Source organism: Melozone crissalis, unplaced genomic scaffold, assembly GCF_028551555.1.
Source record: "Melozone crissalis strain CALT ecotype California unplaced genomic scaffold, PUWL_Pcris_2 ptg000393l_1, whole genome shotgun sequence".
NCBI lineage: Eukaryota > Metazoa > Chordata > Aves > Passeriformes > Passerellidae > Melozone > Melozone crissalis.
This window is the reverse complement of record NW_026536132.1, coordinates 148,107-175,780: the sequence shown is the minus strand read 5'-3', so window position 1 is coordinate 175,780 and position 27,674 is coordinate 148,107. Positions and strand designations below refer to the sequence as shown.

General features: G+C 42.6%; 1 protein-coding gene across 1 annotated transcript in view; it reads right to left on the bottom strand.

Annotated features, from left to right (window-relative positions):
• LOC128950066 (inositol polyphosphate 4-phosphatase type II-like) overlaps positions 1 to 27,674 on the bottom strand; it is a gene marked incomplete at its 5' end in the record, with an annotated part of 124,900 nt that overhangs the window by 58,955 nt on the left and 38,271 nt on the right. Inside the window, 4 exons of the mRNA XM_054294944.1 lie at positions 969 to 1,077; positions 4,309 to 4,413; positions 7,453 to 7,583; positions 22,777 to 22,924. Coding sequence (XP_054150919.1) covers positions 969 to 1,077; positions 4,309 to 4,413; positions 7,453 to 7,583; positions 22,777 to 22,924 — 493 coding nt within the window. The remainder of the gene's footprint in view (positions 1 to 968; positions 1,078 to 4,308; positions 4,414 to 7,452; positions 7,584 to 22,776; positions 22,925 to 27,674) is intronic.

Sequence of the window (27,674 nt, the reverse complement as noted above, 5' to 3'; positions counted from 1 at the left end):
TTAATTTGCTGTGGACTGTCATGGTAATTTAGATCAGAGCACTCCCTCCCTGCTTTCCCTTTGGAATGCTGTAACACTGCAGTTGGCACCATCAGCTGGAGCACTGAGCAGTCACAACTACTGAAAAAATCTGAACAGCCACAGCAACAAACACAAATACATCCAATTCTTAGGAAAAGATGTGACTAACACTTTGGCGCATGTTCAACAGTGAACAAAGCATTTGAGCTCCACAATAAACTGAAACCTTTATTTTTGATTAGTCTTATTTTGGCTTTCTGAAGAATAAGAGTAGTTTGTTTTTTCACAGCGTACTAAAAATACTTCTACCTTAGCATACACCCAGGCCTGTCAGAAATAAAGCTGCTACCTTAAGTTACAATTTCTGTATTTAAAAATTGTCTACAGATACATTCCTCTTAGCACAAGAATTGCCAAAGAGATCGCTCATTCTGAACAGCAGGTTTTCAAGTACTGATATACCTCCAGCTTCCTAAAATACAAGGAAAAAAAATCATAATTTTGAACCATTAAGGTTGCAGAGGACCTCCAAGATCATCGAGTCCAACCTTTGACAGAACAACCCCCATATCAACTAAACCGCAGCACCGAGTGCCGAGTCCTGCCTTTTCTTGAGCACTTCCAGGGATGATGACTCCACCACAAGTCCCAATGCACAAAAACCCTTTACATGAAGAAATCCTCCCAACCTGAACACGCTGCAGCACAGCTTGAGGTAATTTCCTGTGTTTACTCAAAATTGGTCTTAACACAAGAAGTAGAGCGTGTTTCAATTTTCATCAAAGCAGGGGAAAAAAGGGGAATATTTTATGAATGCAGTGTTCAATCCTACCAGATTTTAATCTTCCATTCATTCAGCAGGATAAACTGTTTTGTTATTCAGTGAGCTTATAGCATTTTAATGCAACCTTAATGGTATTTTCCCAGCTGCTGGAAAGAATACTTACTTTCGTCTTTCAGCCTCAAATTTACTCAGCAGTTTCCGGAGACCACCATTCTTAAATCCTTGGAAATGTGCTGCTGGGGCTCCCACAGTGATAACATCATACAGAGCATCTGGAATGGGAACAGAGGAACACAGACATCTGAATGCTTCTATCCCTAAATCATGGAAACACTATGACATCTATTCCACAAAAAGTAAGGACAAGTCTATATAATTTCCAGGGAATAATTGATAATCCATGTCCCAAGAAGGCCCAAGAGCTAATCAATCTTTCTATACAGCCACTGCACACTTTAAAAAGTTCATTTGATTTATGGCTATATGTAAATTATGTGCCACTGAGTAGAAGAATATTCCAGCTCTGCAGTTTACAAAGCTGACAAGTAAATTGGCCCATTGCGTATTCCACTCTATTGCCCCTTTCATTATTTAACTTGTAGTCATGTTCAAGCATTTTAGAGTCAAAAGAGACCATTTTGATGGAATAGTCTGACTGAATAATAGAGACTACTGAATCACAGCTAATAATTCCTGCATCAAGCTTGTCTCTTGGTTGAGTGAAGGCATCTCTTTGTTTAGGCATCTAATCTTGATTAAAAGATTTCAAATGACAACAAACTCACTGCATTCCCAGAGAAGTCAATTAGGCTAGTAAAAATCCCTATTCCTTTTCTAGCTTCAATTTGTTCGGATGTAATGCTACTGTACTTTCAGATATAATGGTGTTTAATGCTGAATTGGTGAGCCCTGCTCTAGGATATACACTTCTTATATATGTTTATAAACACAAAGTCAGTTGAGAAGCTACCAGAATAGGAAATAAATCATACTAATGAAATGCTTGCTGAGAAAACAATCTGTTGTCTCTTTCTGTATATACCTGGTGCCTTATGACATAGGGGATGAATTCTTTTTGTGGATATATGCTTACAGAACTGGAGGTGAAACATCATTTTTCAAAGAGCTCGTGATTGATTCTCAGGGTGGAGATGAAGATTTAATTACATCCCACACCACATAACTATTTTTTCTAAGTTTAAAAATTTACATTTACAGTAAGTACCTGTTTTGTACCTGAACTTACTGGAGGTACAAAAGTGCAGTTCCAAATGCCTCATCTTTAAAATGCATTTCTAAAGGAAACGTTACAGGATGTTTTTTGAGAACTGTTTTATTCCTCAAAGAAGTTTCCCATGTAAATTAAAATCTAGACCTCTCCTAAAATAGAACTTGCATTGTGATGATAAATATGCCCAGAAGCATGAGCACTGTACAAATGATTCACAGTTAATGAACTATGCCTTACTTCCTGAGCTGAATCTCAGAACACATTTGCTCAAATTGATTTGAGCTCTAATGAGTTGGTGACTCTTCAATATCCACTTAAAAGGAGAAGTGACATAATTTCATTTGCCTAAGGTGAGCCTCAAGGTTCTTAAATAGCCCATTCTTTTAGGTCTTTATACAGATTATCACTAATACATATTCTTCAGCTATTAGGACTCCACTGATACTTGACAATAAGGAGGAGGAGGAGGCAGTCAGTGTCTTAAACTGGCCAGATGCAAAACAAAAACCACTTCAGTTCACCAAATCTATTTAAAACAAGCACATATTGCAAACAGAAACAAAAGCAAAGCTATGTCAATATACAGATTTAAGTTCTCTAGTATGATGAACAGAGCACAATGTGGGGTTTATCAAATGGATAAGGATACCATTGACCCATAGGAAAACAGTATTTTTCCTCAAAGCTACTCCTACTGAAAGCTTAAGCACACTTTCTCTTCCATTTCAGTACTCAATGACAACCCAAACAAAAGTTCAGGAAAAGCAAATCTATTATTATACATGTCAAACACAAAAAAACCCACATACCAATGTGTATATACAATAGATGGGATAAAAACCTATCTTGCATTCCCAAAATTAAGATATCTGATAGTGTAAGGGCTAATGACACCTCCATGGATCATTAGCTTGTTTAAATGCCACCTCCATGAATTTTTATTCTTCCCCTTCCAGTATCATTCTCCTGGTTATATTCCAGGTGTCCTTTGATATATGCCAAGCAAAGCATGAGCTGAGAAAGACCAGCTTCATATCGAAGTGCTGCCTATTCCAGATCAATTAGCAATTGCTGCAAACTGCTTAGCCTGCATATATCTAATACAAGACACAGGGAAGAACATCAGTTAACTAACAGAGGCAGAGTTTTATAATTTGAAGATCCAAATTTGGAAGACAACTAGAACAATTCTAACATTTATCTCTTCCTGTACTCTTTTTGATTATCAATTAATGATGTGTGCAAAGCAAAATGGTTTTGGAGAAGAAGGGAGAAAATTCATTAAAAAGCAAAACAAAACTCCAGTACTGTAAAAGTTGTGGGTGCTTAAGTAAGTCACAGATTTCACTCAAATTCTCTTTTTATTTAGCAAATAGAACAGTGTCCTGTTCACAAAGAGGTTTTGTTGAAAAGACAACGTTAAGCTTCTGGCCCCCATTACAAACCTAAAAATCCTTTTCAGTTAATTAATTAACTTGAAAACATTAAATTAAAATCTGTGTTATCACATTATGTCACTATAAATCCCCATCTTGTTGAAATATTTGGAGGCACAGTTTTTTAGTAAAACAAATAACAAAATATTGAACCAACAAGTATCTAACAGATAATTGGAAGCCCCTGTGTCCCAATTTAGAAGTGGATGTATACTCACACAGTACAAAACAGGAAATTTACCACTGTTTTTATTTCCTGTTTTACAATCTTAGATGCAGAGTGTATTAATAAGGCAAAAACCATATCAGAATGTAATTTCTGTGTTTGTAGTTACAGCAAATTTATCAGATCTCAATTGATCAACAAATTATTCACTGTGCCATTTGGTCATATATATGTATCAATATGATCTTTGATCTGTAAAGGAAGCTGCTAAAATCATATGCAAGTGGCAACAACAGAATTCTGTGTTAAAAAGAACCACAGACCATGTTAGAGAAAGTTATCCCCCTTTCCAGGAGATGTTGGAAGCTTGCAGTATTTTCACTCAACACTGAGCCAAAATAGCACATATTCTCCATTTACTTATTTGCTTGAAGTGTCATAGGAACAACATGAGCACATTCTTGGAATCTGTTTTTAGAAAAGAACTTGGAAGAAATTTAGTTAACCAGCCCCTAGTTTTCCAAGATGTGCAGTAATTGTCCACAACTTGTGGCATCAGAAGACGAGGCAGGGAAATTCCTTGCAGAGCTTTGACTTTGGATGTGATTTCTAGATTTCAGTGAAACTGTGTTTCAAAGCACACTTAGTCATACTTGGGGAATTTCTTTACCTTTCAATCGAGGACTATGCACATGCATTCTTTGCAGATGAAGATTTATTGGGATGAATTCTAGTGTTTTTTCTCCTTTGCTACAGCTTGATTTAAAGGAAGAACCTGAAAAACAAAAGTTTAAAGAATCATTGTCTTAACTACCCAGATGTTTTTGTATTCCTTTTAAAGGGAGACAATACTTGTATGTGAGGAGTTGTCTTTAATTTACCTTCAATGGATAATTATATATTAGGAGATGAAATGTTCACTGAGTCTCAGCATGTATCCATACTGGAAGCAGCAAAGCAGCATTTAATTCACAGAGCAATCTAACTGTTTTATTCTGGGAGACAGATACTCTTCCCTGCTGTCTGAAATCAGTCTGTAGTCTGCTGGAGACAACGCAGCAGTTAATGTGCATTGTGTATATTCTGTGCTAAAACTGCGAGGTTACAGAGCTATGATGGCACTGCATTTTTCCAAGTAAGATTATTTTCTTTGAAGAAAAGTATTGTATTGAATAGGCTATGCGTTCTTCCTAGAAAGGTCAAATAAAGAAACACAAACTATCTTAAGAAAAGCTATATATTTGTTCAGAGGAGGCATGATGCCTTGGAAAAACAAAACAAAACAAATTAATATGGCTGTATATTTCCAAAACATTAGAATTTGAGTAGTTTTTTGGTAGCGTAAAGAAAAATAATTAAAGTCCGACAGCATTAAAATATAATTTACCTGAACACATTTAATACAGAATCTGTATAAAATAAAAGGGTGTAGATTAGGAAAGAGAGGTGGCCTTGTCTTCTAACTCAGGCAGCCCAACGTTCACCTAGGCCACTTTTCCAACATTCTATCATTTCGCCAACTATTAATTACTAGAACTAAAATTCCTCTCACTCAGATGGAATTTTTAAATAAGTTTTGCCAAGGTTCAGCCTTTTTTTGAAGCAAACACATAAAAAGATAAAGAAAATATTTTAAATTGTTTTTTGCTTGCCCAATCAAGACTTGCTAGTGTTTATCTGTTGAAACTGCCACAGGACTGAGCACTGAGCCTCCCAATATAAACCACTCTGCCAGAGGGCACCAACGATGCTCCAGACCAGCCAAGCATGCTCAGGCTGCTCCCTAAGTTAGGAACTTTAAATTATAATTTAATACAGATGAAGAGCACAGCCAGGAGTCAAAATTTTAGATTAGACAGGAAATCCCATGATGCAGATTGAAACAAACAAATAATTTTCAAAGTTCCACTCCCTCCCAATATCACCAAATCTGTGCTTTAGAGTTACCTGAAATTACTGGGCTTTTTGTTTCCTAACACTTATATCTTCCTGGTATATTTCCTTACAATAAAATGCTTTACATTCTCTCAAATTCTCCCATAACTGAGGATAAAAGTGTTTGCCAAAACAACTCAAATCTGAAATAGTTTTAACTTTCTTAAACATCCATTTTCAATAAATATGCTGGTAAACCAAAATTGCTGTCTAACACTAATGTGGCTTCCTCATACTTCCACAGCAATCTCTCAACTTCAAAAAGAAATTAGGTGGTCTCCTAACAGCCTTCTCCACTAAATTCCCAAATAGTTTGGTTGAGTTCAAGTGGGTATCACTCAAAAAGCCCAACGTGAGATTATTGAGCTGGGGAAGCATGAGCATATTTTGGAGAAATTTTATTTGCAGGTGCCATCTGCCCTTCTGAACAATTCAACACAAACTCAGGCGATGTTTTAGGATGAAGAAAGACACCTGCACTGGCTACACTGAAGAGCAAAATGGTTTTTGGCATGCCTTGAAATATGTTGACCTGAAAAGTCTGAATTAAAATTGTACTCACATCCCTAATCTTAGCAATTTCTACTTCATAAGTACTTGAATTTCAACGTGCTCCCAACGTAACTATTTGTTCAACTACAGTATTAAATCAAATCTATGTCTGGCTCGCTTTTCTGATCTTGTATACAATCTTGTATTAGACTGCTTTGTTTTCTGATTAATGTCCCTTTCTCTTTTACATGTGCTGATTTGCTCCTCCCGGATGACCTCAGTTTCCCAGGACCACATTATTTCTCTCAAGACCCAATTAAGATGGGTCCTTTAACATTATAAACCCTTTAGAAAGCCACTTTGCACAACACAGGTCTTGCAGGGTTTATGTTTAAGAGATTATATTGTCTGTTTTTTAAAATCTCAAAATGTCCCCTCAATATCTTCCTGAATGTTATAATTATTACATTGGATCTGTCATTATCTGTATTTATTGGCTTGTTTACGACACTTTATGGAGCGCTTTCAAGATTAATTAGGCAAAGATTGAAAATACATATAGATACTATTTAAAACAGAATCAGGAAGTGCCATACTGGGCTAGACAGTAGATGCCAAAATTGGAACTGGGATATTCTGATGATGGCAAACAATCATAAATACAAGAAACGTCACTTCTGCCAACAAAATGGAAATAATTATACAACATTTAGTGCAACACAAGAGCTTTTTCCCCCACCAAATATTTAAGCAGCTGACCGACTGCTTTCAAAAAGGTGACTTTCAGTTAGAGACTGTTTTTTTTTAATACACTCAAATCGGATTTCTCCTTTTCTGTGACCAAGATCTCTGCATCCAGCTCTGGGCTCCCAGCGCAGGAGGGACACAGACCTGCTGGAGTGAGTCCAGAGGAGGCCACAGAGATGCTGATTGGAACAGTTCAGCTTGGGAAAGAGATTTCAGGCTGATGCAATTGCAACCTTACTGCCTCAGTACCTGGAGGGAGCTTACAATAAAAGCTGAAGCGGGACTTTCTACAAGATCATGTGATGACAGGACAAGGGGATTCAAACTTAAATGAGGAGATCTGGATTAGACATAAGGAAGAAATTCTTTAATGTGGAGGGAGGTGAGACACTGGAACAGGCTGCCCAGAGGAGCTGGGGATGCCCCATTGCTGGAAGTATTCAAGGCCAGGCTGGATGGGAGTTTGAGTAACCTGGTCCAGGTGGGCTAGAACTTGATAATCTTTAAGGTCCCTTCCAATCCAAACCATCCCTTGATTCTAAGATTTTTATGTATTTTATTCCCACTGAATATGCCAGTATTTTATAGCTAACAATCTAGTAAGCTCTGAAAGGTTCCAGATAAAATCACAGATTCCCACCTGTATGCTTCCCAAGCTCTGCCAGAGTGTCCTGGTACATGCTCAGCAACTGATCACAGTGAGCAATTACACTTTTGCGCATGTTGTCCCAGTGAGGAGCAAGCTCTCCCAGGTCTTTAAGCTCCTGATTCCTGTACCAAAAAGCAAAAAGGGAAGGCGCTAATTAACTCATTAATCTATCAAGGTTCATCCAAATTAATCTAAAACAAGTTTGCTACAAAACATCAGAAAGATTTCTAATTGAAATAAAATCCGTTTTCGGACTGCTTGTGAGATCTGCTTTTCATCTCTCTTTTACAAGTAAACAATAAATTATGTCAGTAGGTAATGCAGTAACTTTTGTGCTCAAAACTCATCTGGTATAAATGCAGTAACCTTCAAAATGAAATACCACTTCTTTCATGAAGGAAAGAAGGCTTCCAGGCTCCAGAGAGTTGTGCTCAGAGCAAGTAACTTTATCTCAAGAGATATTAAACAACATTGGAAAGAATATAAAGTTTCTTTTTCCTGCAAAACTTTCAGTATGGTTGTTTTGATGCACTACTCTTTGTATACTTTCATAAACATTTCATAAACACATATTTCTAGCAGTGTTTCTACAAATTCAGTTTAATCAACACATCAGCTCTCACCACATTTCTTCAGGATTCAAAACAAAATATACACAAAAAATCCCAACACCTGCTCCCTAAAATGTCATGTCCAGTGTTCATCAGGTCAAAAAAGTACTGCTGTGGTAACCAAACAGGTCACTGGAAATCCAAAAGGAAATCCTTTAGTAAATTATCAGTTTTCCTGTACACTCCTGAGAGCTGACCTGAGTGAAATAGAGATCATCTGAATTTCCTGCACAAACAAGCTTAGTATTTTGGGCTTTCTGTTTGGTTTTTCCTCTTGCAGAGGAAGTTTCTCCTGTATCTCTCCCAAAGCCATTTTGTGGGACCTGCTTTTAAGGAAAATAAAAGATCTTCAGTCAGTCTTCAAACATCTGGAATTTAACAGGAGAAAATGTTTGCAACACAACCAGTTTTCATTATTTTCCTTGGAGCATCAAGAAGAGTGTTCCACTGTAATTCTTGGAAGTCTCCAAAAAGTCTTCCAGAAGACAGTTCTTGCATACAGAAAAATTATGTAAGAAAAAGCAAAAATAGGGTAGAAGAGGTGGAAAGAGGGAGGAAAGGACCAGTGAGCTTGCAGCGCAGGAACACAGAGCTCACTTATGTGAGCAGCAGATCTGACCATTAGTCAAAAAAGCCTTAAAATGACTTCTTAAATGGAACAGCAACACACTGGTGGTGCTTTCCCCATCATTATTAGCTTTGCATTAGTGTGAGCAGTGCAGTCAGAACAAGCTCCATAGGCAGACCTCTGCTCCTGGTGTAGGTGACAATCAAAACCAGAGAGACTGCACTGGAAGCGGAATTAAAGCATTGCATTTGTACATGTTCTTGAAAATATCAACATGGAAACAAAGACACAACACATGGACTTGCTGACAGTCTATGTTAACGATATTATTACTTTCTGCCATTTAATTGCTCCTGAAGCTGAACCAATTAAACTTTCCTCCAGCAATACAAACTGGTAATGCTGTAGCATAAGAACAATCTGTCACGAAGGGATTTGAGAGGATAAACCAAACATTCTCAGGGACCATTTTCTTTGCCAGTTTTTAGCAGTATAACATGAGGTTCCCTTTCAATTAAAATCTTAGGGCTTCCTTCTCAGCAAAGTGTGTAAAATTTGTCAGGGTATGCAATTTTGTTTATGTGCAGCGATAATGTTTTGGCCCTTAATATTTATGGTGTCTGATTTAATAGTTTTAGCAACAATGTTTGGACCTGGCTGGCTTCCAAAACTTTACTACTCCTTCTGTATAGGAATAGAGTATTCTATCCAAGAACTACATCCCTGCCTCCATCTAAGCTCATGCCTGGAGCTGCTGGTCTCAAACTGAAGTTTGAGAGTTAACTCCACTGACATCAATAGCAATGGGAATATTAATTTTAATAGGTCTTCAAGAAATATCAAATCCTGTCCCCATTACTGGTGACAAGGTTGGTATTTGTTTCTCCTCAGAAACATGTACAAATCAATGAAGTAAAAATTCAGTCTTCAATATGTGGCAAAAAAAGACACATCAACAATGCTTAAAGTGAGAGTACAGCGCTATAGCAATCTAGAGCATACACAGCGTGGAAATTTTAAAGACTACGATTTCTGAATTTATTTGCATTTTAAACTCCAGCAAAATCAAAACCATTAGAAAACAGGATTATATGGCAGACACTTCCATAGAAAACAGTCTCATAGCCTCACTTTATATCTATTTCTTTTTCTAATGAAATTATAGAAGACAGAGCATTTAAATTGGATTTATGTCTCGTGGTCTTTTTACAGTTTATCACGGCTGTTGTTGACTCCATAAAATTCTGAGTTATGAATGAAAAAAGAGTTGTCTTTTCTATATCTAAACTCCATCAACAATACTCCACAGTACCAAGCTTTATTATTATTACATGAAAGGCCTTTTCTAAAAGTACACAGAGTGGAAAAACCATAATATTTTCCATTTTTGAAAAAGTTTACAGTTCACACTAATACAATTGTTGAAATTTTTAATAATATTTTAATACTTTAATGTTAACTTATTTCATTGAATAACTTTAAAAATCCACTTCAACCAGTAACTGTGTCAAACAACAATTGTGCTATTAAAAAGCACATAAGCTGAAAATGCTGTATGAAGGCCAAGTAGCAATTTTTTATACATACAGCTTCAAAAATCTAATGATGTGTTTCCTAGTAAAGCAAACATGACAAATTCAAAACCTAGAAGACTAAGTGATTTTGGCCTCCGCTAAGCAAAATGAGCTTCTGAAATCTACTTTTGCAAAACATCAGTGCGCGAGGGCGTACACGGCCCTAAGTCCGGCTAGCTGAAGGGGTAAAGCGGCCGACGCCCCTGCGCATCTGAGGCCAGCCCCCCTTGGCGTCCTGGCCTCGGGCTGGGTTGGATTGCGGACTTGGGTTCGCGCTGGACGAGACGAGAGAGGAGGCGACCACTTGCTGGGGGTAAAACGTCAGTTTATTGAAGAGCCCACATGCAGCACAGGGCAAACCAACAGGTGGAAAAACCCACAGCAAAAATGGCCCCGAACACGGGGGGGAGACAGAGTTTTACAGGGAAGGGGTGGAGACGGGAGGGGAAGCCCAGCTAACCAATAGGGGAACATGTGGGGAGGTACATAAGAAAACTGACACAAGAACTTATCCAATAAGGAGGGGCCCTGGGACGCCAGCCAACTATGACCCCCAGAGAGAAGAATGTTCTCGAAAGCAGGGAGGAGTGGGGGGTGATTGACTGGGCCCAGGGAGGAGGAAAACTTTACTTATATGGTGGGATAAGGGAGGAGCAGTTATGTAACTTGAGAGACTGACAAATAAGGGGGACAGGGGTAACCGTGGTAACATAACTGCCAAAGACTCTGTGGCGGGAAAACTGGAGGGGGAAGAACCATCTTACAAAGAACAGGGAGAGAATAATACCTAAAATGGGGGAACAAAACAAGAAACTTAAAAACACACTACAACATCTCCCCGTTTCTTAACAAATAAAATAAAAAGAACGGGAAGTCCACAGAAACTTAAAATTCAGGATCTCGCGGCTGGTCCGGCCAGGCCTCGCTTTCTTCGAGCTGGAATCCGCCCGCCCCTGGGTGGTCGAAGGACGGTGCGGTCGCCCCTTCCTCATCTGTAGCTTCTTCGGCCTCCGAGGAGAGGTCTTCCAGCTCGATGGGCTTGTCCGACGGGACTGCGGCATGGTTGACAGATGCTGAGGTATCTCTGACCATTAGTCTCTGGACCAAACCGCGGATCAAAATAATGAAAACTAAAAGTACTAATTAACTCAGAACAACCTTGCAAACAGATTCTATTATGGAACCGGCCCACCCGCTGGGGCCCCAACCCTTGAAAATGTCCCCCAGCCAGTCAGAGGTTTCTTGCTTGACCTGATGGACAAGGTCTTGCAGCCTCTTGATGGAATGTCTGGCGTCCTCGGCTCGAGAGGATAGGTTCAGGCAGCAGAGGCCCTCAAACTCCTCACAGTGATGATGATGGAGCAGCAATAGAAAATCTATTGCTGCTCTGTTTTGGAGTGTCGCCTTCCTTGTTATTTCCTCGTCTGTGAGGAGGTCGTAGAGCGCGGCCGAAGTAAAATTTGCTTGTTTAGCCACCCAACACTCTAGACAGCCCAATTCACCTAGAGCCTTCGCCACCGATACCCAAGGCAACAAGATGGTAAAGGCGACGGATTTTGAGTGTGACCAATGAGTAATTTCATCATCACAATCCTCAATGAGATCCTTGAGATCTCTTTTAGGTCTAGCCAATTTAGATGTGATGTTTGTCTTCTTCCAATTGATAATTTGAGTGACGTTGGGGGTAAACAGTGTCAGCCGGCCAAAAGTGCACGGCCCTTCCGACCAGGCCAGAGGGGATGCCTGCCCACGCCCGGTCGCCACAATTAAAAACACGCCTCGGGGAAGGGAGTAAGGGGTCCGTCTGGTAGTGGTGGGGCCGAGGATCTTTAGGACAGCCTTACACCACTGCTTAGCTTGGTATTCTAACTTGGACTGTAGCACTACCTCACTACCCCTCTCGACGGGGGTGATTGTATAATCAAACTGAAAGCAAATTGATGCATTGGTCGAACCGAGGAAATGTAACTCTGTGGGCTCGGAGGGTGCAGGATCTAGCCTGCTCACTCCGTCTCTCCAGGCGTTGGAGGAATCACAACTGGGGAGGATAGTGAGGCTCTGGGCTAGGATAGCATTAAAGGCACTTTAGAAGGCAGGGAGAAACTCGCCTGGAGAGAAAGGGATCCCCACAAGGCGACATCGGGTCCTCTGCTGCGCCGGTGTCTAGGCATATACTGTCCTGTCCTAACGATTGAGCCAAGGCACGCCAGACGTTGACTTTCCGCTGGGGGATGACCCACGGCTCCGAAGGTGGCAAAAGGAGTCCGCAGGTCGTCATGATCGCCATTAGCAGGCTAGGGATGGGAGTCAGCGATGTTGAAACGGGGGCCATGGGGGAGATGTAACTGAAATGAGATAAGATAGTAAAAGTATGATGAATTCACAAAAATGGTTCTTCTCCAAACAACCAGTTTAAGTAAAACATACAGGGGGTAAGAGCTGGAGCAGGGGGTGAATGGGAGGAAACATGACATAGGAGGTCAAGGGGTGGAGGAGAAGCTGGAGGAGAGGGCTCTTCTGTAACTGGGGGAAGATCTGGAAAGAAAGACAAAGATTGATGGTGTGGTTTCCTCCGCCAACGCCAACAAGCTTGCCGGACTTGTGGTACTGCCTCCTTCTTAGTCCTCTGTTTCGGGACGAAGGGCCTGACCCACTTAGATGGAATCCACCTGGGGCCTGAGGGAGTGGACACGCAGGCATATCCCCTCCCCCAGGTCACCAGGTCAAAGGGGCCCTCCGTCCGCCAGGTCTCCGGATCTTTTACAAAAACCGGTGGCCTGGCTTTAGGCTGCAGCTGCTGGTGACTGCCAAAGTGCCGGACCACTGGAGGATTTTGGCTGTCAAAAGAGCAATTTAGAAAGTTAAGCGTGTACAATGCCCTTGACAGCCGGACGTGGGGGGTCTCCACCTTCATCGCCGGTTGTTGCCGGGATAAGATCTTCTTAAAGCTCTGGTGGGCCCTCTCCACCATGGCTTGGCCTGTTGGGGAATAGGGGATGCCAGTCATATGGACTACTCCCCATTGCTGCAGGAAGCTCCGCAGCTCCTTGGAGGTATACGCAGGGCCATTATCTGTTTTTAGGGCCCTAGGGATGCCCAAGACAGCGAATGCCTGAAGCAGATGCTTCTGCACATCCGCTGCCTTTTCACCTGTGTGGGCAGAAGCATAGATAGCCCCAGAGAAGGTATCAACTGAGACATGGACGTAACACAATCGACCAAAAGATGGGACATGCGTCACGTCCATCTGCCACACTTCGCAGCTCGCCAAACCTCGGGGATTGGCCCCTGAGGCCACAGTAGGCATCTGATCTTGTTGGCATTGGGGACATGTGGCCACTATCGCCTTGGCCTGATCCTGTGTCAGACTGAACTGCCGGACCAGGCCAGGCGCATTCTGATGGAAAAGTTGGTGACTGATCTTAGCCTGGCCGAACACGTCTGGGAGAGGGGCCTGCGTAACAGCAGCCGCGGCCAGAGAGTCGGCACAACGGTTGCCTTCCGCAATAAACCCGGGCAGATCAGTATGTGATCTCACATGCATAACATAAAAAGGGTGCTCACGGTGGGAGACTAGCTCGACGAGCCTGTTAAGCAACTCAAATAATCTTTTGCTGGTGACCTCTTGAAGAACCGCAGACTCAGCTTGAGACACTACACCTGCGACATATGCAGAATCTGTAACCAAATTAGAAGGCCCAGGGAACCTCTGGAATGCCCTGACGACTGCGTCCAACTCAGCAACTTGTGGAGAGCCCTCCACAACAACAACATCAGTCTCCCACTGCTGAGTCTGAGAATCTTTCCAAGTCATTACTGACTTGTGGGATGCTCCAGACGCGTCTGTGAAAACTGTCAAGGCATCCAGCAGCTTCCTGCTCTGAACCTTTTTCAGCGATAATTTAAACTCCGAATTGAATAATTTGTGGGCCGGCCGATCTACTGCGATGCGCCCGGTGTAGCTGTCGAGTGCAAACTGAAGATATTCATTAGTTTGCAGCAGTTCTTCAAAGGTCTTTAATTTGAGTTGTCCTGATTCTAATTTAATTGGGATATGTATGCATGCGAAATCACACCCCGCCAGCTCCCTGATCCTCGATCTTGCTTTGAGGATCAGTTCGGCTACCAACTCCTGTGGCCGTGTCATTCTTTTGGACCGATGGTGGCTGAGAAACACCCACTCTATAATTAAGAGGGGGTCACCCAGCCCCTGGTCCTTTACACTGGTGTCCCACTGGTGTATCACGCCATGGAGATGTGGCAATTTTCTCAGTATAATAAATTTGAAGGGCAGGCCCGGATGGTAACGGTGGGCCTGCCTGGCCGAAATAACTTTCTGTATCTTCTCCAAAGCCACCCCTGCCTCTGGGGTGAGAGCCCTAGGGGAACTCAGCCCCTCTCCCCCTTTCAACAAATTGAAAAGGGGGGCTAGGTCTTCAGTTGAAATGCCTAGCCAGGGTCTCACCCAATTTAAAGACCCACACAGCTGATGGACATCCGCTAGGCTCTGGACTTTTGTCCTAATAGCCAATTTCTGCGGAACAATGGTCCGCTTTGTGATTTCGAGGCCCAGGTATTTCCAAGGTGGCATCCGCTGAATTTTGTCCTGCTGGAGCTCGAACCCTGCAGCAACCAACGCATTGGTTGTCAGGTCAAGCGCATGGGCAAGCAGACTGTGGTCGGGTGCACACACGAGGATGTCGTCCATGTAATGGTGAATGATGACGGCATCCCCGAGGGCTGTACGTATGGGTGACAGCAGCAAAGCGACATACCATTGGCAGATCACAGGGCTGTTCTTTAGGCCTTGCGGAAGCATTCGCCAATGATAGCGCTTGGCTGGGGACTCACGATTGATGGATGGAACCGTGAACGCAAAGCGCGGGGCATCGTCTGGGTGCAGGGGAATCTGGAAAAAACCATCTTTTATATCTATAACTGCCAAATTCCAGTTTTGGGGGAGCATTGCTGGGGAAGGCATCCCTGGCTGAAGAGGACCCATGTCCATTATTTGTTCGTTAATTTGGCGGAGGTCGGTCAGGAGCCGCCACTTGTCCTTATTAGGCTTCTTAATGACAAACACTGGGGAGTTCCAAGGTGACATTGTCTCCACCAGGTGGCCTTTCAGTAACTGCTCCTGAATGAGCTCATTGAGCGCTTTTAATTTTTGCTTGTTGAGTGGCCACTGCAAGACCTGTACTGGTTTATCTGACAGCCAATTCAGCTTCCAGGTCTGGCGCTCCTCAGTGGCCACTGCCCGAAAAACCTGGGGAGCCTTTGGGAGGTCAATTCTGGCTCCCCGCTGGGCTAGTAGGTCCCTTCCCCAGAGAGGCTCGGTATAATCTAAAACGAACGGGCGTATAGAGGCCAACTGCCCATCGGGCCCCTTAATTTGCACAATGCTCTTAGATTGATTGGCCAATTGAAGGCCCCCAACACCTGAGATTGTGCCCGCAGCGCTTTGCAAGTCCCAATGTGACGGCCACTCCCGAGAGGGAATGATCGTCACATCCGCACCTGTGTCCAAAAGACCCCTCACGATCTTTCTGTCCCCTCCCAACGAGAGCTGACAAGTCAGGCGGGGCTTCTCCCTCCCCACCAGCTGTGCCCAGGCTACTGTCGGAGGCGATGTCTTCTCCACGGAGTTCTTCCAATTATCTTTATCTGGAACCGGAATAGCCTGGGCAATGATCTGTCCCTTAGGGAGGAAGAGTGGGGGTCGGACACAGTACAGCCCTACCGCGAAACGGTCCCGGTCGGTAGTTACTAGACCAGGGACGATGTGAATGTCTCGCGGTGTGTGCTTTGTGTCCCCGACGACTGTCCACCTGCAACGTCCAAGTTTCCTCCAGCGACCCGGGTGTTGCAGGTCGACAGACACCAGCTGCATGTCACTACTAGGGAGATAGAAGTCCCTAGTTAGCTGCAGCCTGTAGGGACAGAGGACATGGTGTCAAGCGCAGGTGTAGGCTGAATACCACAGGTATGTGTCAAGTCTGGTACTAAGTAAGACAAATCCGGCAGTGTGTACGGCAGCTCTCTGTCGTCTCCTCCCTCCCCGCTTGTTGTTAAGTGGCCTGCCGCATTTTTGTCTTCGCGCAGGGAGGGGCTGCGCTCCAGGCCTAGTTTTTTGTGCCCTTACTCTCCTCCTTTTCCCGCTTCCTTCTATACTCCAAATAATCTAATCGCATCTGGCATTGAGGCATCCAATGCCCTGTCTTGCCACAGAGGTGGCAGGGGTGGGTGGCTGTTGATCTTCTGCCGGACCCGGGTGTTGGGGGCCCGGCAACGGGGGCAGCTTCTATATCAAAGAAGTCCGGTTCGGGGTCCTCCGCAAAAGCCACTGAGGCTCTTTTAGGCCGCGATGGTAAGGATACCTGGCCTACCACGGCCTCTATCATGGCCTCCACCGTGGGCCGGGGACTTCGAGGGAGCCTCCTGATGGCCTTCCGACACTCTAGGTTGGCGTTGCTATACGCCATCCTCCAGAGCATCTTCTCCCTGTCGTCGTCCCCGGTCGCCTGCGCCTCCACGTATCTGTAGAGGCGCTCGATAAAAACCATGTAAGGCTCTTGCGGCCCCTGCCGGACTTCATCGTCCTCCCATTGGGAGGTCATCACCTCTAGCTTATAAAAGGCCCGCTCTGCTGCCTTAGCGGTCTCTACAAGCTGAGACGAGAACAAGGCCTTTGCTTGAGCTATCCCCTCTGCCCACTGTCCCTCGCCTAAAAGATATTCTTGGGAAATTGCCAAACCGTCCGCGTCATGAGACACTGAAGGATTCCCCCAAAGAATCGGGAGAACCTCCACTATCTCCCTCCTCCATTCCCCCACCCAGACCCTAAACTCCATGGGTCTTGTTAAACTAGAGAAAAGGGCCCTCAGGTCCGCCGGCACCAGATCTCCCTGTGCAAGGGCATTCCGGAGCATACCCCAGAAGTATTCAGACCCGCGGGAGTAGTCCTTCTGCGCCTTGCACAGTTTCTTAATCCGGGCCTGTGCTAAAGGCACCCACTGGGCCTGAGAGCTCCCCTCCCCGCTGAGGTGGTACGTAACCGGAGCGGCTTCCAATAAAGGCGCCTGCCCCGGCTTCCAGTCATCCATCCCCCCCCACCCCGAACACAAGGCGTGAGAACCGGAAGGGGGAGCGTGGGAACCGGAGTTGGAGGAGGTTGAGGCGGAGTCTGGCAATGGGGCAGGGCGAGGGAGTGGGCGCGGCACACCGCCCCTCTCCGCCCCCTGGGTGGAGTTCGGAGGCGGAGCAGAGTATGAAGGTGGAGCAGGGGAGGAGTAAACAGGGGGCTGAACTGGGGGAGGAACCTGGGGAGGAGCCGACGGAGGATCGGAGGGCGGAGAAATGGAAGGAGCAGAGGAAAGAGATGGGGGAGGGACAACCGAAAAAGAGGTTCGGTCCAGGGGAAGGAAAGGGTTAGCATTAGGGAGGAAAGGGTTAGGAGCAGAAGAAAGAGCCCTGGCGGGAGCGGCCGCGTGGCCGCCGCCATCTCGGGCACCAAGGGACCCCTTTTGAGGGTCGTCGCAAAACCGAACAACTTTGGGGTTTGGAACCGGGGACTTGGGGACCGGGCTGGAGGGTAAGGGAAGAGAAGGAGCCTGGCCAGGGCTCCTCGAAGGGGGAGGCCGAGCCGGTCGAGGGGGAGCAGGGGCAGGATGGACCCCCTGCCTCTGGTCGGCCCTCAAAATCCCCCTCGAGGGCTCATGCCTACGGGACGAGGGAAAGGTTTGGGGGACAAGGGCAACTGAACGAGGAGAACGAGGGGACAAACCAGAAACCGCGGGACATTTCTTAGGCTCCACAGGCACGCCGAGTGTCGCATGAACTCTGCGCGCGCAATACGCCACGGTGGCTAGTTTTGTCTCCCCGGAATTTATGGCCTCTTCTAATTTTGCCACAACGGCTGCCCAAAACCGCGGCTCTTTTACGCGTTCCGGGGAGACCTCGGGAAACCTAGAAAATACCCACTTAACTAAACATTTTAACTCCTGCTTGCGGGCTTTCTGACCACCCCCAAGCAACAAACCCTTCACAACATAATAAACCTCCTTCTGGGATTTTCCCATTGCGCCTTTCTAGAGCAGAAACTGCTACCGCTAGAAAGGGGGAAAATCCTCTGATGACGCAACCGCACGCCCGGGAAACAACGAGAACTTAAACAATGAGCCGCCTGCCGCCGGCCCCTGCCCCCCCCACTGCCCCAAAGTCTGGGTAAACAGCCGGAGGGAAAAAGAGATTGGGTGATGGGTGCGGCCCCACGTCTGGGGAAATCCGGCACCCAAAGGGAAGAGAAAACAAAAACGGCGCGGGGACGAGGAAAAACCTCAAGGAGAGAAGGCGGGGGGGTAGGTCCCCAACGCAGGGCATATACCCCTAGGGAAAGTTAAAAAGGCAGAGGGGAAGCCGGAGAGTCCCCAGGACGGGGCCCGAACTCACCAATCCTGCTGCGGCGAGGCGACAAAGAAAAAACCAGGCGAAGGTCACTCGTCTCGGGGAGTCGTCCTCTGAGGGTGCGAGGAGTCCCGACTCCCTTCCGCCGGGGAGCGCTGCTTCTAAAACGAAGCCTGCTACTACCCGGGGTAGTCTGGCGTCCAGAGGGTAAGTAAATCCCAACTCCGCAGGGTCCAGTCCGTGGTCAAAAGTCCACTTCGTCGGCCCCAACGTTGGACGGCAAACTGCGCGAGGGCGTACACGGCCCTAAGTCCGGCTAGCTGAAGGGGTAAAGCGGCCGACGCCCCTGCGCATCTGAGGCCAGCCCCCCTTGGCGTCCTGGCCTCGGGCTGGGCTGGATTGCGGACTTGGGTTCGCGCTGGACGAGACGAGAGAGGAGGCGACCACTTGCTGGGGGTAAAACGTCGGTTTATTGAAGAGCCCACATGCAGCACAGGGCAAACCAACAGGTGGAAAAACCCACAGCAAAATGGCCCCGAACACGGGGGGAGACAGCGTTTTACAGGGAAGGGGTGGAGACGGGAGGGGAAGCCCAGCTAACCAATAGGGGAACATGTGGGGAGGTACATAAGAAAACTGACACAAGAACTTATCCAATAAACATAGAACAAAGGAGGGGCCCTGGGACGCCAGCCAACTATGACCCCCAGAGAGAAGAATGTTCTCGAAAGCAGGGAGGAGTGGGGGGTGATTGACTGGGCCCAGGGAGGAGGAAAACTTTACTTATATGGTGGGATAAGGGAGGAGCAGTTATGTAACTTGGGAGATTGACAAATAAGGGGGGCAGGGGTAACCGTGGTAACATAACTGCCAAAGACTCTGTGGCGGGAAAACTGGAGGGGGAAGAATCATCTTACAAAGAACAGGGAGAGAATAATACCTAAAATGGGGGAACAAAACAAGAAACTTAAAAACACACTACAACACATCAGAAGCAAAGAGCTTAGCAGGATTCAAAACAAGAGGGGACATTTCTGCAGATTATATTTGCAAAACTTCTGTAATATTGTAACAGCTTAAAAATTCTGAATATTTATCAAACAGCAGCTTTGGAGTAAATATAAACTATAGCTTTGGGATATGACTCAATCATTCATACATAATGGAAGTTTAGAAGCTTCTAAGGAAAGGAGCACAGGAATTATTCTTCCTAACAAAGTTCACTTTAAAATGTATGGATAACCACTTCAATTTTTTTTTTTTTTTAAAGAACAGAATCAGATAAAATTACTCTCATTTTTCTTTGCTACAAGATATGCTTCTGTGATATATAGGCAATAAACTCCAGACAAACAATATAACATTCCCTCCAGAAATAAAATACTCATAGCTTTTTCACTCTGTTGTTTCCAAACCAGGCAAATAATTATTACGGAGGAGTCAATAAGAAAAAAAAAAGAAAAAAAAGAAAAAAAAAAGGCATGTTTTTCTTTCTCTACTAATAATCTCATTTTAGACTCTCTTGAAAACAGTTGCAATTTTTGTCTCCTTACAGAATTTCCCAAAATTATTTCAAGTTTTGGTGAGCCTGACCCGACAGGCAACTAAAAACTTCAATGTGAGTTGTGCTTACCTTTGCATGCCCTGAACAGTTGTTTAGAAACAGAAAAAGAGAAAACAAAGCAGAAAAAAGAGACAAAAGAAACCCCACCAGAACCCCATGAGCAAACTACCCACCCCAAAAATGGCAACAAATACATTTAAAATTATTTTAAAGCCTCTTTTCCTATGCATGTGAGGAGAATAGACTGGGATTTGCAAAGCCATGATACGATTTTATATGGTTCCTAAGAGATGAAAACTTTAAGTTCCTTTTAAATTTCTATCCACTACACTTTTTATTATACAAAAGTGTAGACAATTATAAGCTAAATTTAACTTGTTTCTCCCTTCCTACTTTAAGATCATTTTGCTTCCATTCCTGCTTTAAATTCTTTCCCTTAAAGTTAAAATAAAGTCAAATACTGTTAGAAGTTACAAATTTCAAAGCATCATGTCAATAAATGAAAGGGTTTGGTTAACAATGAACACTGAAGTTTTATCAAGAGACAATCAATCTCAAGATGGCGAGAAAAGGGAATTTAAACTACAATTTTTAATGAATACTGAATAGCATTAACACTTACTGGCACATTTTTATAGATAATTGCTTCAGGCCTGACTATATTGAAGCCACAATAAAAAAAATGAAACAGGCTGAGTATGATAAGTGGCTTCTGAGACAGAAATATTTATCCTTTTATACTAACAGAGGGGAAAAGACACAGAGAAGAATACTTGAGCCCACACCGAATATAGCAGCATCCTCCTCACACGTTCTACTAGACTACAAGTGTAAGGACTCCACAAGAACACACATCTCCACAATTGCTTTTCTTGAAAAAGAAAGGCCAGACAAAGCAGAAGCTCCAACTCACACTCTTATATGATGGTAGATGACACAGATGCTCCTGTTCCCACCATCTGCTGGTATTCTACATAGTGTTGCTCATTTTGGTTAGTCTTATCTCCTCCTCCAGACTGCATCAATCACTTGGTCTCTTTCTTTCACACCCACACTTTCAACTAGGCTTGAACAGCTCAACCACACCGGCAGTCAGGAAAATCAGAGGCACTTATCTCAATCTTTGTGCCACTGTTACTTCTGTTTCTTTTTCAAATCTTTATTTTGGTGAAGAGAAAACCCCACCATGGTGAATTCTTACTAGGAGTTTGTCCAGGGAGGTGAATTCTATAATATGATACAACAACAAGGGCTATTACTTGTATTATGCCTTTGGAGAGAATAATGCAGAAGTAGTAAAAGTGGTTCAAGTAATCCTCTAACATTTAAAAGGCACTTACCCATGAGGCAAATGAAAATATGGGAAGTGCATGAACTGTGAGACTCAGTATAATCTATTTTTATTGCTTACTGCAAAAACCTTGCCCATAAGTATTCTCAAACAAGATGAGGCCATAAATGCCTAAACACAGTACTAAATGAATAAAATAAACTATTATAACAATTCATAGGAATTTTATAACCCATCATCACCATGCATAAGGATGTATCAGTCCAGTGACTTTATTAAAATCAAGATTCCAGCCTCCCACATGCTGTTCTATTGGCATATAAACATCACAGGGAAGCAACAGATGGGGTAAATAAAAAAAGGAAAAGAAGCTTGGTACTGCAGAACAAACAGCCACAACAGGTTGTTTTGGGATGTGACACAACAGGAAGGAATTGCCTCAAAGCGCACAGGATGGCTTTGGAATGCAGCACTGGGTCCCAGCATCACTCTTACACATGAGACCAGCTGCCCATCTATGTGTTAAGTAACTTGCATGAGGAAGGAGGCAATATCTTCTACATCATCCATTATCGCTGGAAGAAGAAGGAGGCACTGTCTTCAGGGTAGCCCTGGGTTACTTAAAAAGATGTTTCCCCAAATTTTATCAGCACAGCTTACAAGGGTTCAAGGACAGGCTCCATTTTAATCACTGCAATGGCAAATTGGACATTCAAAGGCTTTTGGGACACCTGTGTTCTCTATTCTCCTTTTTCTCCAGGCCATACACATTGTTATGATTCTCAGATATCTCTCTGGGTTATGAGGCCAAACGTTAGGGTTTCAAACAAACATTACTTTGGAATCCTTTTCTTATGCCAACTAATTTAGATTAGCTAAAGGAATGTCCATTTTATCCTCATTGCTCCTTTATTCACTATAAACTTGTCATTTTTCATGGCATAATGTTTGTCTATGTTATTAACTCTACCCAGACACATAGCCAAACACAGCACAATGTTGCTCAGCCCCCTGTCATTTTCTGATCCTTTATAAAATGCTAATGTTCCAGAATATTTAAATTGTTAATCAAACGGTGGTGCTAACAGGTTTAAAGCCATGACTGCACTTTAGCACAGTTCATTGCTCAGAACTTATGAGGTCACTGGAGTCCTATTGAGCAATCAATTCTGTTCAGTTACAGCTGTAAATTCTTAGCAGCTATAAAAGTGCCCATTTCATACTACAAATAAATATATTTTAGCTCCTCGTCTGCATGATTCAAAGTCAGAAAAATATAATTTATATTGCTGCCTCTTCCTTACCTTCTCATGTCCTCCTTTATGTGCAGATTTATTAGTTCTTTAGGAACGTGGAAGGAGAGGGTGGTCTCAGCCATCTGCTCCCGGATCCGCATCCACTTGTTGTCAGAAGTAGGGAATCTATACAACTTACAAACAGGGTTTCTCAACACTGCAAAGAGCAAAAATAATATCATTGCTTTCATGTGCTTATATGAGTCCAAACATTTATGACAATAACCTGCATAATTATTATATTATTTCCCCCTAGCTTACAAAATTAATTTTAGTATCATTAAAATTCCACTAAAAACATTTAATATCTATTTCATTTTTATACCAGCATGTGGAGGGCAAAGTATTACTAGTACATCAATAAATCGCATTTTACCAGCAGAGTAGCTAACTTTTGAATTTAGGTCTTCAAAGTAGTGAGAATGTCAATCAGACTCTCTTTTCTTGCATTTCAGCTGGAGTTAGGAAAACCAGAGAGCACAAATGAACAATGAACTCAGTACAGCCACCACCACAGCTTGCCAGCACCACTCACAATTCCAATAAATTGCACAGGACTCAGGGTTCAGCTGCATCTTCCCCTGGACATGCACACACAAATCATTAATGCAAATTGGAGGTGTGCTTCTGCATTAAAGGAAACTTGAACATATTAGAGTTACCTGGAACTTTGATGGGGTCAAGACACTGCCACTACATAGAAATAAATATAACAGCCCTGTCGATATGTTACACACACAGTTTTCAGATCACTATTGCAATGTGACATAAGAACATCACTTGACTTGGAATGAGTGACAGCTACTAACAGTGACAGCTACTAACAGACATTTCACAGACACCATTAATGTTTATGTAGTCTGATTTATAGAGAATTAAAAATAAAAGGTACCCAAACTGCCTTGTCTATCTAAGCAATCAGGATTTTTAACAAATATCCTTTAGGAAAGGCCTAAAAGAAGACCAGAGATTTAAATACACTGATAATAAACCCACTGCTTGCAACCCGAAGAAAGGAGCAATGTTTAAGTGGTCGCACTGCTCTATATTCCCATCACTCCACTGAGATGTCTTTCATCAGCAATCTTGGATGAAAAACTGTTGTTGGATTATGCCCTTTTCTGATCCAGAGATGGAGCAACCGAGTCTTAAAAAACTTTTATTCTATTTTCAATCTCTTGGGAAGGGTGAGACAATACAGATGTTATAATTTACGCCTTTACAATCAGAAGCCAACTATTTCTTAATTACAGTACATTATAAGCACTTCTTGCCATTTTATTGTCATTTTATGAGCCTTTTTAGAGTAATTTTGCCTTTAGTTCTTAGTGATTTTACTTTCAAAAACTAAATTTTCACTCAGTATTGTGAAATAAGCGAAAGAGATGCTTAATTTCTCTGACATATTAAAAAGAGCAATTTTTCTTTACTATCAATACCCAAAATATCTCAATGTTCAAACCTCAGGAAACTAAGGGCTAATTCAAGGGCTAATTCAAGTCTGGCCTTAAACAGAAAACTGCCAAACCAGATGATAATTTTGAGTTGGTACTGTTTTTTCTGTTGTGCCCCCCGATCAGCATATTACCTGGACATTTTAAATGATGATGCCCCTGACACAAAAGATTCTTTATTTTACCTTTTTATATCTACTTCCTAAGGAGTTTATCAAGGGATTTTTTCCAAGAGCAGCCCTTAAATTCACACTCAGAATCGACTACACTGAAAAATGCACATTAATCTGTGAGAACCTAATGCAAATATGTATCTGAAAAATCTCTTTCCTCCCATCTCCCCAATGTTGCCACCATCACAAAGTAAAACAAAGCCCAGAAAACCCATCACAACTGCACCAAGGGACAAAGAACACTAAAAATATGGATTCAAAGTTGTGACTTTTATTGTGGCTAGAATTATTAAACTCCTCTCCAGGTACTGGCTTCATCTTCAGGTCTTTGATTCAGGTCTGAATTTTCAGATGGGGATAATCTCAAGTGTGTTGTAAGTTTTTTAAATGGTCAAATCCATGGGTTTAAGAAGAAAATTTCATTTACAAAGTCAAAAAAAGCCTGGGCATTTTTCCCAAATAATCCCAATATGCAGTATTGCTAAAGCTTAAGATTTAAGGCCAATAAAAGCTGCATAAGTACTTGATGTTTTTTCCTTATAAACAGAACTACTGAAGGCATGCAACTCCATAAAAATCTCAGAAGTATCTTCCCCTCCAACTGCAACAATAATTAATTTCTACCTGTAACAAGTTGTCTAGAACCAAATTCTAGAGGGCATGTACAATAAGAAGGGTGAGACTAGAATTGGTTTTCATAAAAAGTAGTGATTAAAATGAGTGGAAGTTTCATAAAGATAATCCTTGCTGTACTCAGACAGTGATCATGAGAGGCATTGAAGAAAACCCAAAATCCACATGAACTGCAGTGGTTAAAAAAGAGAAAACTCTGTTTTAAAAGCTTTTCTCCACAGCATCAAGCCTGAAAGCCAATGCCATATATTTACCCATGAATATTTTTGGACATTGTCATTTTTAATATGAAGAACCTCTGTGCTTTTTATTCCATGCAATATCCTTCACATTGCTTCCCCTGAAAGTACAATAAAAATAATAAAAGATTGAATACTCTGGTTTTATTTTCATTCCCTATTGAACACAGATCAAAGCATATCTTTGCCATATATTAATTTGCTAACAGTGTTCCTATTTATATCTTTCTTTGTAGCATAGGAATATGATGTGTATTACCTCAGGAATAATAATTAAAGCTTTCCTAATTTTGCTTAATTTCAATTACTTTTCTTATCTTTCTTTTTTAATTTAGAATGCAATTTGTTTACATGTAAACAACTGGCAAACTCTCCAGCATTATAAATAAGTAACTGAATTTTGAGACGTAAATTCAGTCTCTGGAGGTATAGAAGCAATAGTGATAAGGCTCTGAAACACACTGCTTATTCCCACTCGCTCAACAAGCATCTCATAACTCACTGGAGGGCTGAGAGTTCCCTATCCTAGGATTTAAATTTCACAAGAATGCCAGCATGCTTCTATGCCTACAAGCTTAAGGATTCACAGAGGCAGCTTTTTTTTTCAGTTTCATCATTTTGAAGGCCTGATAAACAACAAGAAAATACCAGAAAGCTTTACAGCAGCATACACGTGAACTAAATATGAATGTATATGGAAAACATACTGTTCTGGGGGCAGTTCTGTATGAGCACAGCATGTCAGCAGGAAAGTGGAGGTGATGCTGCACGAGAAGAGAAAGTCACAAATACAGGAAACAGACTGAAGACTAATTATTTATCTGAGAAAAACTTCCTGTGAGTGCAAACTCTTCCCAATAGCCTGCATGCTGTCATTTCTTGCATATGCACCTCTTTCCCCTCAATTCTTTAAAAAAAGCCTGACAACCCAAAAAATGACAAAAAAAAAAAAAAAAAAAAAAAGCTCTTCAAGGTGTGTTTGACTTTATAACTTTATAAACCCGAGTAGTGTTGGGTGGGCTTTGGTTTTATATTGTGTTTGTATATGACAATAACAAATGTGAAAACGCTGCCTAGATACACTGTAGAATCACATGGAAATATTCTTGACAAATTGATCGAGACTTCAATATTCCTAAAACTGACATCTACCTTGGAAGTTCCAACAAAACATATTCACAACCTACAGCATTTTCCTATACAAAAGAAGTCAACAAAAAACCCCAATCAGACCTATACAAGGGAGGCAACAAACAGAAAACAATCTGTTGTGAATCAGCATCGTTCTCTGGCAGAAATGTCATTTCTTCAAGTCTCACTAATCTGGATGACATACAGAATCACAACCAAAGAACTGCACTGGGCTAGATGAAATCCTTCACCTGGCCTCTGTATCTTGTGCCCAAGAAAAGCCATAAATACACACCTGGAGACACAGGATACCCTCCATGCCTCCAGCTATTTCCAGTTCAGGAATTTCTGGAGCCGGATGTAGCTCCGGCACATTCAGAAATTCTCAATTAACATCTTTCTCACTTTGAATTGATGAAAATAAATGGTATTTCTCTAGAACATATTTTTTCTGATTCTGATCTAATCTCAACAACTCACAGAAAAAAAATGCAATATTCACACACATATGGAAGAACTTAATTTTTGGCAGTTTTTAGGGCTTCCTTCAGACTGCAAAGCAGATTCAGAAAGTCTGCCCTATCAGAGAAATCAGATTAAAAAGTTTCAAGAAAGATTTTAAAAAGTTGTAAAAGTTTGGTAACATTCCTCCTCAACGGTATGTAGCAAACACAGAATTCTTGACAGTGCTGTGGTTTTAGATGACCCATATAACTTATTTGTGACATTGTTATTGCCGAGTAATGGAGATTCATAAACTCGGGCTAATAAAGGTTTTATGGCACAGCACATCAGCATGTAATACTCCTCAGATAATGAAAGAAAAACAGATCTAGTTTAACACCATGCACTCAAGCCCAAGCTGGCCTAGAATTGAGAATGCCTTGCCAACAGCTCCCTTCATTCTAGGACAGACAGTTTCCAGATCAATCTGAAACTGCCACTTCACCAGTTATGAATGAGAGAGATTGATTGTCCTGGGTATTCACTTACAAATAACGCAGAATTATTTTACAGAATGCCGTGCAATGACACAACAGAAACTAATGATGGTAATTCCATGCCCATGGAAGTCACTGACAGTGATTTTTAGTCACTGAAAATCACTGAACAGTAAAGATGCAGGAGATGGAGATTTCAGCACTGCTTCAGAAAGCGCAATTGACACACACTTATTCAAACTTCTCCGTGAAATGATAATGCCAAACATGTATAAAACACTAAAATATTGAACTTGAACATCTGTGCAGCATTTGAAGAGACATTGATGAGCTCTG